The 12,724-nt window shown below is 33.3% G+C and overlaps 2 protein-coding genes across 2 annotated transcripts; both read left to right on the top strand.

The window, feature by feature from the left end:
• Window positions 1–1,613: 1,613 nt before the first annotated feature.
• On the top strand, window positions 1,614–7,852 carry GS2 (glutamine synthetase 2). Its single transcript, XM_028263615.2, has 14 exons — window positions 1,614–1,934; window positions 3,581–3,850; window positions 4,033–4,072; window positions 4,192–4,295; window positions 4,409–4,457; window positions 4,612–4,718; window positions 4,918–5,005; window positions 5,131–5,259; window positions 5,370–5,444; window positions 6,370–6,423; window positions 6,508–6,545; window positions 6,652–6,811; window positions 7,215–7,275; window positions 7,510–7,852. Exons 2-14 carry the CDS (start codon window positions 3,597–3,599, stop codon window positions 7,647–7,649), a joined length of 1,299 nt encoding a protein of 432 aa, XP_028119416.1. The 5' UTR covers window positions 1,614–1,934; window positions 3,581–3,596; the 3' UTR covers window positions 7,650–7,852.
• A 792-nt stretch (window positions 7,853–8,644) lies between these two features.
• On the top strand, window positions 8,645–11,444 carry LOC114316916 (AWPM-19-like family protein). The gene is made up of 4 exons (XM_028263613.2): window positions 8,645–8,958; window positions 9,862–10,081; window positions 10,686–10,731; window positions 11,074–11,444. The coding sequence occupies exons 1-4, from the start codon at window positions 8,832–8,834 to the stop codon at window positions 11,191–11,193; spliced, it is 513 nt and encodes a 170-aa protein (XP_028119414.1). The 5' UTR covers window positions 8,645–8,831; the 3' UTR covers window positions 11,194–11,444.
• The last annotated feature ends 1,280 nt before the right edge of the window (window positions 11,445–12,724 follow it).

The following is a 12,724-nucleotide window of genomic DNA, read 5'->3' as shown; positions in this document are numbered from 1 at the left end:
ATCTCCTAGAGTTACCAATCCAACGGTTGAAATTAAAACTAACCAAAACGACGTCGTTTTGGTTAGTAAGTTGAAAGAAAAAAAAAAAAAAAATCTCCCTCCATATATACACAGGTATAGCAGAAGAAGGGAAAGGAAAACAGAGTGCGAGAAAGAGAAGAAGAGAGAAAGGCCGCTCCTCATTCCAGATCCTTGTTAACTTGCTTGTCTGTGTAAGCTTTATGTTTTTCTATTCAATGCTTCATTTAGTTAGTTGGTTGCCTATTATATACTCTCATTTTATGTATTTTTATGAAAGCCATTCTGTGGAAAAATTCTGATTTTTTTTTTAACGTTAATGATAATACACAGTTGCATGATTTTTTTGAAATCTATTTTTGGGGTTTTGAATTTGTTTTTTTTTTTAACTTTAACTTAGCTTATATACACAGTTATATGCACAGTTATCAATCAATTGCATATATACACAGATATGCACAGTTATATGTAGCTTAATATATCAGTCAATTCAAATTGTTTTTGAACCTGAGCTTAGCTTAATTGTGCATATTTTGGGAGATTGTTTTCTATTTTGTGAATTCGTAAATTGCATATAACTGTAAGACCAAAATAATGTAACAGTTATATGGTGGTAGGACGACGGGGCGACTGGAAGGCAGGGAGGAGCAGCCTCTCTCTCTCTTCTTCTCTCTCTCTCTCTCTCTCACACACACACACTCTGTTTTCCTTTTCTTCATTCCACCTTCTGCTATACCTGCGTATACGGAGGGAATATGAAATGAAATGAAATTTATTTTTATTTTTATTTTTTTTTTCAACTTACTAACCAAAACGACGTCGTTTTGGTTAGTTTTAATTTCAGCCATTGGATTGGTAACTTTAGGAGATCACTCTAGGCTTTTCAATTTAGAGGATCCTGACGCTTAAATTTAACTACACGAAGGCAAAAGTCTCCGCATTTCATTAGCTTTCTTTGAAAAACATAAAGGATTCATTTTTGTTTTGGACAAATTACATAAATAGTCCCTATAGTTTGAGATTTGTGTCATTTTGGTCTTTGACTTTTTTATTGTGACACATTTGACTCTGAATTTTAAATCATGTTCCAAAAAAGGACAATTGAATATATAATTAGATTTTTTAAGGGTAAAATTGTCAATTTGATAAAATATAAACTAATTTGACAAAAATAAATGTCAAACAAATATTTTTGAATTTTTAAAAATTATTTCTACCTACTAAAAATAAAATTATATAAAATTGATAAATCTTTTAGACATTTTTTTTAGCAAATTAATTTTTATTATGTGTTTGGATGATGATCATGTAAAATTAATTTTAAAAAATTAATCATGTAATTTTTATTAATTTTACATAATTTTATCATTGATGGATAAAAATAATTTTAAAAAAATTAAAAATATTTTTTTGACATTTATTTTTGTCAAATTAATTTATATTTTATCAAATTGACGATTTTACTTTTGAAAAATCTAATAATATTTTCAATTATTTTTATTTGGAACAAGATTTAAAATTAAAGATCAGATATGTCACAAAATCCAAACTATAGGACTATGGGTGTAATTAACCCTTTTGTTTTTTTAATGATTAAGTTCAAATCAACTGTCATGATGCTCTATAATTCATTTTAAAATTCCAGTGAGAGTTGAATATATTTGAAGATTGAGAATCAACACTTCATCTTAATGCTATTACAGTCATAAACTTGTATTGGGTGACCTTACAGAGTTCAAAACAATTTTCATCCACTCATAGCACACCCCTATCTCCAATGGAAAAGCCAACAACCGTTTCAATATCAAACCCATATCCACCAATCTTTTGAAAGTCTTAAAACCAGTGTTGCCACACTCTCTCTCTCTCTCTCTCTCTAAAGTTGGTGTTTTGGACCCTTTTTCCGGCAGTCTCAGGTAGATTCTTTACCCATCTTTCACTCATTGTTTATAGTTCTTGGGAATCAGAAATGTGTCAAAACCCCAATGGCTACAGTGTTTGGTGCTCTCTGTAGAACTATGAATGTTTGTTTTTACGTAGTTAGACAAATGGGTGCCTGAATCTGACACACTGTTGCCTGAATCGGACTAATTACAGATTTCATTATTTGCAGGAATTTCTTTGGGTAAATTTGAAAAAGATACCCTCAAATTTAACGTAATTACATTGGGCTCGGTTTATATTTTGATTTTCATAACACTTTTCATAATCGTATTGAAAGGGAAATCGGTGTAACCCCCCTAAATCTCAAGTGTTGTTAGTGTAATTTACCCAATTTGTTTTATGTTCATCTTCAAGCCCTCCCTCAAGTGGGATTTCAAGTGCGGTTAGGCTCGGTTAAGATTTTAATTCCCATAACAGTTAGTCCGCTTTTAATCAGCTTGCTAAAAGAGAAATCTATATAATTAAGTGAAATTTGTGGAACTTATTGTATTTTTATTTTTCTAAATGTCAAGGTTGTTAGTGTAATTTACCCAATTTGTTTTATGTTCTTCTTCAATCCCTCGCTTAAGTGGGATTTCAAGAGGGGTTAGGCTCGGTTAAGCTTTTGATTCCCATAACAGTTAATTCACTTTTTATCAGCATACTAAAAGGGAGATCTGTATAATTAGTCAGATTTGTGGAACTTATTATATTTTTATTTTTCTAAATGTCAAGGTTGTTAGTGTAATTTACCCAATTTGTTTTATGTTTATCTTCAAGCCCTCCTTCAAGTGGGGTTTCAAGAGTGGTTGATGACCTTTTGGTCATGTTTGCACTTATTTTTTCTTTATTATGGTTGAAAATTAGATAACAGACTTGTTCCACTTTTTGCCTGGTTAGATAGTGTAAAAATGAGTAGGATGATACACCAATGAGTTGGGAAACTTGGTCCACTTTTGTCCTAGTTACTTCATAATACACCAATGAGTTTGATAGGTTGTGTCCATCAATGTTTTTATTTATTTATTTATTTTTGTTGTTGTTGTTACTAAGTCAATTATGTGCAACAATGAGTTGATTGTTTATCATTTGTTCGTTTTTTTTATATCAAGGGTGGGCCTTTGTATACCGGTAAGGTTGTTTCATTGTGATCTGGGCATCATGGGTTAGAAACGTGACAAGGGTCTCTCTTAGGATAACTTGTACATGCTGCATAGTTTTTGCCAGTAGTAGAATACTGAGATAACAAAAATCTTTGGACTCAAAAAAAAATCATGTATGGGGACAGAGAGGTAGCGACATTACATGTTGGGGCCGGTTAGCAACAATTATTTTGTTGACTGCTAATAACAGTTTAGCCCAATCAAATGGTTGACTTAATGAAACAATTGAGCATGGTTAAGTCATAATATGAATAGAAGATTTTTGTATTTTTTTCTTTCTCCAAAGAATAATAATAGCGTTTCTATTCCATTTGCATTAGTCATTTGCTGTTTGCCTTCTAATCCCAACAAATTTTTTTGTTGAAACTCTTCCGAGAGAGAGTTATGATTGTCTAGTGCACCAAAAATTGGGTCAATTTTAATCTTTCTTCTACCGGGTTGTGGAATTCCTGATTAAAGCCATTTCTGTTTTTCAGGGAGGGATAGGTGAAAATGGCACAGATTTTGGCTCCTTCCCCACAATGGCAGATGAGAGTTACGAAGAACTCAACAAATGCGAGTCCAATGACATCAACAATGTGGAGTTCTCTATTTTTGAAACAGAACAAGAAAGCAACAGCTAAAACCTTTGCCAAATTTAGGGTGTTTGCTCTACAGTCCGAAAACAGCACAATAAACAGGATGGAGGATCTGCTAAGCATGGATGTAACACCATACACTGATAAGATCATTGCTGAGTATATATGGTACATTTCCTTTGCTGAACGTCCCATTCTCATAAGCAGGAAACATCCTCATAGTAGCAATTTTTGGTTCACTAATCCTATAAATCAACTGGGAATTGTTTTCAGTTATGCCACTATTTATATTTATTGTTGGTTATACAGTTAACTATCTTGACAATCTATGCTATTGCCTTTTGAAACAGGATTGGAGGATCCGGTATTGATCTCCGTAGTAAATCAAAGGTATTAATATGTTTGATGCTGTTAATATTATCTACATTGAATTTTAGTTTTTTTTTTTTTTACGAATCTTTGAAATTCAGGTAACTTTTTTTCGAAGTCTTATGATCTTGTATTTGCAGACAATCTCGAAGCCAGTTAAACACCCATCTGAGCTTCCAAAGTGGAACTATGATGGATCAAGTACTGGACAAGCACCAGGAGAAGATAGTGAAGTAATTTTATAGTAAGATTTTATGAGCTTGAACTATTTTTTTTTGTATGTCTTTGCATTTTCATTTACTTTCTTTTTTGTTTTTGCCCACTATTACCTTGATTATTTTGGTTTTGATTCTTCAGCCCTCAAGCAATATTCAAGGACCCTTTTCGTGGAGGTAACAACATCCTGGTGAGTGTTGTAAGATAATTCAAGAAATTCATTATCGATGAATATATACTTGTATGATTTGCAAACAACAATTCTTTGTACAATTATATTTCAATCAAAAGATGAAGCATATTAATGTAAAGACTAGCTCTTATATTTGATGTGATTTAAAAAGGTGATTTGTGACACTTACACGCCACAAGGCGAGCCGATCCCCACAAATAAACGCTACAAGGCTGCTGAAATTTTCAGTAACAAGAAGGTTGTGGATGAAATACCATGGTAAGTTTGTCTGGATTGGCATTTCGCCAAAATTATTCCATTAGACAAGCATGGATTTTGTTGAAAATGAAAATGAAAAATAGTCCAGTTTTTTATTGTGTGAAAACAAATAAATCATGAAAAACATTTTCGATGTTTCTTTGGTTCTCTTTGAAGCAGAATCGCTAATATTTTTCATAATCAAATCAATCCAACCTAGGTATGGCATAGAGCAAGAGTACACCTTACTCCAAACAAACGTGAAATGGCCCTTGGGTTGGCCCGTTGGAGGCTATCCTGGTCCTCAGGTAATTACATTCTTTATCAGTGAAAATAATTTTGCTACTCTGATCATCTCAATTTATGCGTACTAAATTGATAGATATTGAAATTTTCGTGGCCTAATAGGATTTTATCACTTATTTGAATTTAGGGTCCTTATTATTGTGCTGCCGGAGCGGATAAGTCATTTGGGCGTGACATATCAGACGCTCATTATAAGGCTTGCTTGTATGCCGGAATTAACATTAGTGGCACCAACGGAGAAGTCATGCCTGGCCAGGTTTTCTTCTCTTCCTTTGCTTCTCTTTATCTCATGTATGGGAAGGAATATCACTCGCACAATGCATTCCTAGATTATTTTTTCTAATTTGATGATTTCCCCCCCGGTAGTGGGAATTTCAAGTAGGTCCAAGTGTGGGAATTGAAGCTGGAGATCACATGTGGTGCGCTAGATACATCCTTGAGGTAATTTGTCTTCATTTGTTACTGGGTTTGTAGATAAATCAATTTAAAGTAATAATCTGTTGGCGGACAAAATGAAGTCCATTAAATGGTAGTTGGGTTATTCAGTTAGCTACAAGAACATGTCTTAGGGTCTCACCCAAACATTAAGGTTGTATATTAGGATCTTAGATTCGTGGATAGAAAAGAAAAGGGAAGGAAAAAGTGAATGATATGAAAGTTAAATTTTTTCAATTTCCCTTTACCTCCACAAATCCCTCAGCAAATCTAGGACCCAAACACAGCATATGAGGTCCCTTTCAACTCACCCTTGAAGTTAGGTGGCAATCTAGCTATGCTTGTTGAATTAACTAGTTCATTAGGTAAGTGCTTGAACTTAAATAAATAGAACACGCCGATGGTTTTTTAGGGTATCATCTTCCACTTAATTTATAACGGTTTATGTGTGTTTTGCCATGTACTATATGGCTATGTTTGATTTGCGGATTGGTTTAGGGGAGGATTGGATATCATGGGATTATAGGCAGGATTAAAGGTGGTAAGGACAATGGATACATAGCATAAGATTAGTTGTACTAAATTTAGTTAGGATGGGATAAGGGGTATGTTACTCTTGGATTTTGACCCGAAATTGTTTTTATTTTTGGAAAACTAGTTGAATAGGTCATCAATATGGGAAAAGATTATTTCTGAATGTTGGATGGATGGAGGGACATAGTCCCATGTCATGAAATTAGTTATCCCCCCCAATTAATCCCCTGATTACCAAGCTTGAGGGCTCAATCCCGGGACCCAAAAAAAAAAAAAAAGAAGAAAAGAAACAAACAATGGACTAATATTTTTAATCCCAATCTCCCCACTCTGTCAAACAAACAAGCCTGCATATCTAACACAGAATAACTTGGTTTTTCTTTGTTGGTTGTCACAGAGAATTACTGAACAAGCTGGTGTTGTTCTCTCACTCGATCCGAAACCAATAGAGGTAATCTAGATACCATTTGTATCAAACTTTTCTACCATAAAATGAATAATTATTGAATGACTGTCTTCGTCGTTGAGTCAATAGGGTGACTGGAACGGTGCAGGATGCCACACCAATTACAGGTACTAAACTACTTTTATGATAATTAGTTTGTTATGTACCTGAAAAACAATGTTGATATTTTGGATCAATATTTAGTAATTGCTTAAATAATCGTCGGTTTGACAGTACAAAGAGTATGAGAGAGGATGGCGGGTTTGAAGTAATTAAGAAAGCAATTCTGAATCTTTCGCTTCGTCACAAAGAACACATCAGTGCTTATGGAGAAGGAAATGAAAGAAGGTTGACGGGAAAGCATGAAACTGCCAGCATCAACACATTCTCTTGGGTATGCTCCAAAACTATTTGAGACTCTTATTTTGGGAAAAAAGTTTTAAAAAATAAAATAAAATTCAAGGTTGGGTATGGAAGAGTTTTTAAAAACAGTTTTCTAACTCAAAATCATGTAAAACAGAAATTAAGATTGAATTTTCATCTGGTTTGTTTTTGTTTGTTGTTTCTGAAAACTGTTTCAAAGGGCTAAGTTAAAAAGAACCAATTTTCACACCAGAATATTGTTTATTTATTTGTTTTTTATTTCTCCTTTTGTCTTGTAGTTAGGAAAACTAAAAAGACAAAGCATTGTGTTCTTATAATCTTTACAGCTTTCAGAAACATTATTTTCTGAAAATTGTTTAGAAAAAATGTTTCTTCCTAGTTTTCTAACTAAATCACTTGCCCTCTATTTGCAGGGAGTCGCTAATCGCGGTTGTTCAATCCGCGTGGGGCGTGAAACTGAGAAGCAAGGCAAAGGTATGCTAAAGCTATATTCATGAATTTTCTCTATTTGATTTGAGGAAAACTAGAAAATGGTTTTGCAAACTTTTACCATTTTTACAACAGATTTCACAAATCCCACATTTATAACTGACTCGCTCAACGCCATTGATATGGTTCTTCATTAGATCATTTTAAACTGACCACAGTAAGCATTGCCTATGTTAATTTTCTGGTTAATGTTGTCCCTCATTTTTCCTTCCTTGTTAGGTTACTTGGAAGATAGGCGTCCGGCTTCAAACATGGACCCATATATTGTGACGGCCTTATTGGCTGAAACTACCTTACTGTGGGAGCCTACGCTCGAGGCTGAAGCTCTTGCTGCTCAGAAACTGGCAATGAATGTCTAAAATCAGTCGGAAAAAGAAGCTCTCATTCCTATTTTATTTCTCAGATCTTTAGGGAAGATCACTTGTAAATAAGTCCCCAGTGGTTTCTTAGAAGCATATTAGAGCTTTGGGATCAGGGTGTGTTCATGAATATTTTTTGCCAGATGAAGGACATTGCACTGTTGTAAGCAATTGATTTTTATTTTAATTTTATTTTATGATAAGGAATCCCCCAAACGGGTTCTCTGGACCCATCCCTTGAGATTAAATTATGATACTTGCAATCGCTCACAAATTACTAATTCCAGTCAAGCTCAAAAGACATCGGTAAGAGTTGAACTCAAGATGTCTCAATTTACGTTTCACCTCGAGTTTGTCCTCTTAATGATTAAGTATGTGTGGGGATTAGCAATTGCATCATTAATATTGTATACAGTGCCGTTTTGGGAACAAAATAAAAAGTTAGGTTACGCAAGTGCCAAAAACGCAACCAAATTGGTTTGGGAAGTGTAAAAAACGTAAGTATAAAATTACAAATTAGAGTCTATGACAAAAAAATAAAAAAATAAAAAAATAAATTTTTTACGTTGGATAAGGATATTTTGATAATTTTAATTTGATTTGACAACATAAACAAATATTAAATTAAAAAGCCAAAGGCCATCTTTTTGTCAACTTCCCAAATCACTTTTCAAAAAGCTAAAAAGTTTGGTAAAAAGTCAAAACTCAGCATTTTACCAACTTTCCAAAACACCCCACAAAATGATATGTTACATTAAAATATATTAATTTAAAGTAAAGTTATCATTAAAATGATGTTTAATTACAAAGATGGTACTGTCATATCGGAAAATTCTGCATGGAAATTTCGTAAGAATATATTTTTCTTTTAAATGAACAATGCAGATCTAGTTTTACAACCTTGATTCTTTCTTTCCAAAGAGGAAAACCCAGAAACAAGAAAAGCAAGGAATTTCAGAAATGAAAGAAAACGAAAAAGCAAGAGAACATACAAAGAACAATTCCATAAGAAAAGTGTTTTCTGGGTTAAGGATAGAAACTATATTCCTAGCTTATATATTTCTCTCTTTTGAGATCAACAAGTGTGTTTCCAATCAGAGTTTTCTCTAGATCAAAAACATTAAAAAAAATTAGAGTTTTCTCTTCTTTCTTCTTTCTGTCTCCAAACAAGCTTCAAAGACCATGGCTTCCGGAGCGGGCAAATCTGCAGCGTTCGTTCTCTTAATCCTCAATATGATACTGTACCTCATTGTCATCGCAATCACCGGGTGGGCTGTCAATCATGCCATCGTATATTCTCGCGAAACAGGTAAAAATGTACTTTCTGTTTGTTTTGACAAAAAGTATTTCTTAGAAAAATACTTTATAAACAGATAATAGTGTTCGTAAAAATATTTTAGCAATTGTGATTGTGGGGGTAGTTGTAGTGGCAATGGCGGGAGGGTGATAGTGGTAGTGGAAATGATGGCGGCAGCAATGGTGGTAATTTCGGCAAAGTGATGGTGGTAGAGACGTGGATAGTGATAGGTAGTGACGGTGAATGCAACAGGAAAATAAACACGTGAGGCTTGTGGGGGCACACGACCCTTCCAAATTTTACAAAAATATTATTATTTGACCTATACTATTTTAAGTATTTATAATAAAAAAAGTAGCATTTTGGCCCTTCAAAATGTATATGGTTTTACTTAGGTCCTTCAAAATTTATTAACTTTTTGGCTTTTCAAATTTCATAAAAAACTCATTCGCCCATGTTATTCTGAGTATTTATAATAGAAATTAGCATTTTTACACCTTAAAAATACATATAATTTTATTTCATCCTCTAAACTTCTAAATAATTTTACCTTTAGCCCCCTTTTAGATAATTTTTGGGTCCACCATTGGGCAGGTTGGTGATCACGGCGGCAACTGTGTTTGGAGCACAAGGATGGTTGTGGTATAGGGTTGTGGTGTTGGTTAGATTAATTTGGAAAATATTTTCTACTTTTAAAAAAATATAAAAAAGTTCTCCACCCAAATCAGCTAATTTTTTTTTTTTTTTTGTTAACTTTTGTTTTTTGTTATATTAAATGTCAAAAATATAGAAAATATTTTATGTCGAAACAAACGAAGGATAATTACTAATTACTCCAACACCTTGATTTTGCTTTGTGTACCAAACTTTGCGAAGATAACACAAACTTGAATTATTACAACTTGTTTTTTGTAGCATCTGTATTGCCAATCCCAGCTCGGATTTTTCCAATATATTTTCCATTTGGAAATATGGCCACCGGTGTCTTCGTGATTTTCTCTCTCATTGCCGGCGTTGTGGGCTTCTTCACCTGCATCACCGGTATTGTTGATGTAATCCAGTGGACTCTTCCTCACTTGCATTCAGCTGCGGCCTCTTCTCTTATAACATGGTCGCTTACTCTACTTGCCACGGGGTACAGTTTTCCTCAATTCTAATTACTTGTTTGGATTACTTACGAAGAAAAAAATGAGAGAATTGAATGGAGAGAAATATGTTTCTCTTAAAATCTACTTTTGAAATCTCTTCAAAAATAGAGGTTAGTCGAGAAAATAAATAATTTGATTAGATTTTTTTTTTAGTTTGATTAGAAAGAAAATTTGGTAGAAAGTAAAAGTAAAAGAAAATGAAGTGATAGAAAAGAAATAGAAAAGAAAATATATTTTCTTGCAAGCATTTGATTACGATGAAAATTTTGTAAGAAAAAGATAGAAAAACTTTAGTTATAGATAACTCACACATTTTTCTTGTGTTTTCTTGCAAGGAAAAAAAAAAGAGAAGTTACAATATTAATATGTGTTATACAAGAAAATTAATTTTCTTATACTTTCCACCACTTTCAAACTGAACAAACTAATAGAAATTAAATTTTCTCTCTTTCTTTTACATTCTACCTATTTAATTCTAAACAAACTGAGCCATAGTTTCTTTTCTTTTCTTTTCTTTTGCACACTCATTATCTTTTTATTTTATTTTTTTTCTCTTTAACTTAACAATTCATTTTTTATTTTTCTTTTCAGATTCGCATGCAAAGAGATTAATATAGGCTGGACAGGTTCAAACTTGGTAAGCAACCTAGATTTTTCAAAGAATTCCCATCATGTTTGGTATTATTTAAATTTTAAATTTTTATTTTTTAGAAAATACAAAGAAAAAAGAAAAAGAGAAGAAGAAGTTAATATACCATTTTCAAATACTGTTTTGTGGAAATTTTCTAAATATCACTCATGCTTTAGGAAACACCAAAAAGTAAACTATTGTTGTTTTCGAACTTTTCATTGTTTTCATTCCAAAAATCATAAAAAATAAATTGTTTAAACTTGTTTGATGAATTGTATCTGAAAACTATTTTCCATTTTTTCATAGAGAAGATTAATGATGGTGTTATATTGTAATGATATATTGCAGCGGAGTTTGGAAATCATTATGATATTTTTGAGTGCTACACAATTGTTTTGCATGGGAGCTATCCATGCAGGGGTTGAAGATGTTGCTACCAGACAGAGGATGCGCGGAGGAATGTTTTGAGCTTCAAATTAATATAATTTCCACTTATGATGTTTATAGCTCTATTTATCCATGAATTATATGTTCAAAAATGAAAATTATGTACTTACTTTTCTTGTTTTTTTGTTGCTTTGTTTTGTTTTGTTTTTCTTCCATATTTTAGTGTATATTTTAAGAAGATTGTAAAGGTTTGTTGAGGTGCTTGCCCTCACATGGTGTGTGGAAATTGTGATATTTCTTTTTCTATGCATGAACTTACAAATTTCAAGCAATGTTCGAACAATTTAATCAAGGGTTACTTAATTTGCAGCACTTGTATTGTAGCTAGGTAGATAGAATTCTACGACCAAAAAAAAAAAAAAAATCAAAATATTCTTTTATTTTTTTTTATTTTTTATAAGATTCATTTTTTTTTTATTTTTTTGGATCGGCAAAAAAAATCTTTATTGATGAAAATATACAAGGTATGATAGATTACATCAATAAAGAGGAGCTTGGAGCTATTACAAAGCTCCAAGCGCTAGTTGGTGAGGAACCAACAAAACAGAAAGCAAAAGATGCTGCCACAGCATCAGAATTAGATGAAAAAATACCCCAAAACCAGATAATAGCAGTAGAGACTAACAGATACTCAAACTTGGAGACAACACCAGTTCCTGATTTGCCTCAAATTAAGAATGAAATCCTACATTCAGCCCATTCAACCAGTAGACCTGCATTCAGCCCATTCAACCACCCAACACAAAGCAAACCAGCAACAATCAGCAGACCAGCATTCAGCCCAATCAAGCATCCAGTATCAAAGCCATACAGCCGTTCAGCCACCAACACAGAACCAGTAAATAGAACTAGAACAACAATCCGCACAATAACCAAAAAGAACAAAACAGAACCAGAACACCAAACCCAAATCCAAATAGTATGAACCAAAATAAACAAAACCACTGCTGCTGCACATAGGAAAAAATAGATTCAAGCCCAGTACATTGACAAAAGAACTAAGCTGCTGTTACACCTTAATCTGATGAGTGACATTATAAACCACATCAGACCCTGCCTCTTAAACAAACTCTAATCTGCCAAATGTTATATAGGAAATCATTAATAGTAAACTGATAATGCTTCGCAGAGTCTTTCAACCAAATCGCTAGTCTAATAATAATTAACTCCTACAACTCCTTCATATTCGGCTGAACATTTTTAAACAAGCAATCATTCCGATGTTTGCAGATGGACCAAAGCGCAACCAAAGGTATAGCTTTCCAAATCCTCTTTTCAGCTTTCATGAAACAGGAACCATCTCACCAATGCAACAAGCACTCAACCGAACTAGGCACAACCCAAATCGATCCTCACCACTGCAACATGCCAGTCCAAACCTTCCAAACCAGAGGACAAGAAATAAGTACATGTGCAACAGATTCAGCCTCAGATTTACAAAAAACACACACAGTGGAGGCTTCCTCACCTAGAACTCCAATCCTTTGAAGAAAGACAGACGTTTTGACTTTATGTTTCCAAGCTAACCACCCAAAAAATTGAACTTTGGATG

The sequence above is a fragment of the Camellia sinensis genome, chromosome 7 (assembly GCF_055761805.1).
Source record: "Camellia sinensis isolate YWXY chromosome 7, ASM5576180v1, whole genome shotgun sequence".
NCBI lineage: Eukaryota > Viridiplantae > Streptophyta > Magnoliopsida > Ericales > Theaceae > Camellia > Camellia sinensis.
The sequence above is the reverse complement of the archived record's forward strand: the minus strand, read 5'-3'. Positions and strand labels throughout refer to the sequence as shown.

Coding starts and splice junctions, on each gene's coding strand:
- GS2 (XM_028263615.2), top strand. CDS start 3,597: ATGGCACAGATTTTGGCTCCTTCCCCACAATGGCAGATGAGAGTTACG. Junction 3,851..4,032: donor ATCATTGCTGAGTATATATG/GTACATTTCCTT, acceptor CTTTTGAAACAG/GATTGGAGGATCCGGTATTG. Junction 6,812..7,214: donor GCATCAACACATTCTCTTGG/GTATGCTCCAAA, acceptor CTCTATTTGCAG/GGAGTCGCTAATCGCGGTTG.
- LOC114316916 (XM_028263613.2), top strand. CDS start 8,832: ATGGCTTCCGGAGCGGGCAAATCTGCAGCGTTCGTTCTCTTAATCCTC. Junction 8,959..9,861: donor CGTATATTCTCGCGAAACAG/GTAAAAATGTAC, acceptor TGTTTTTTGTAG/CATCTGTATTGCCAATCCCA. Junction 10,082..10,685: donor CTTACTCTACTTGCCACGGG/GTACAGTTTTCC, acceptor TTTTCTTTTCAG/ATTCGCATGCAAAGAGATTA.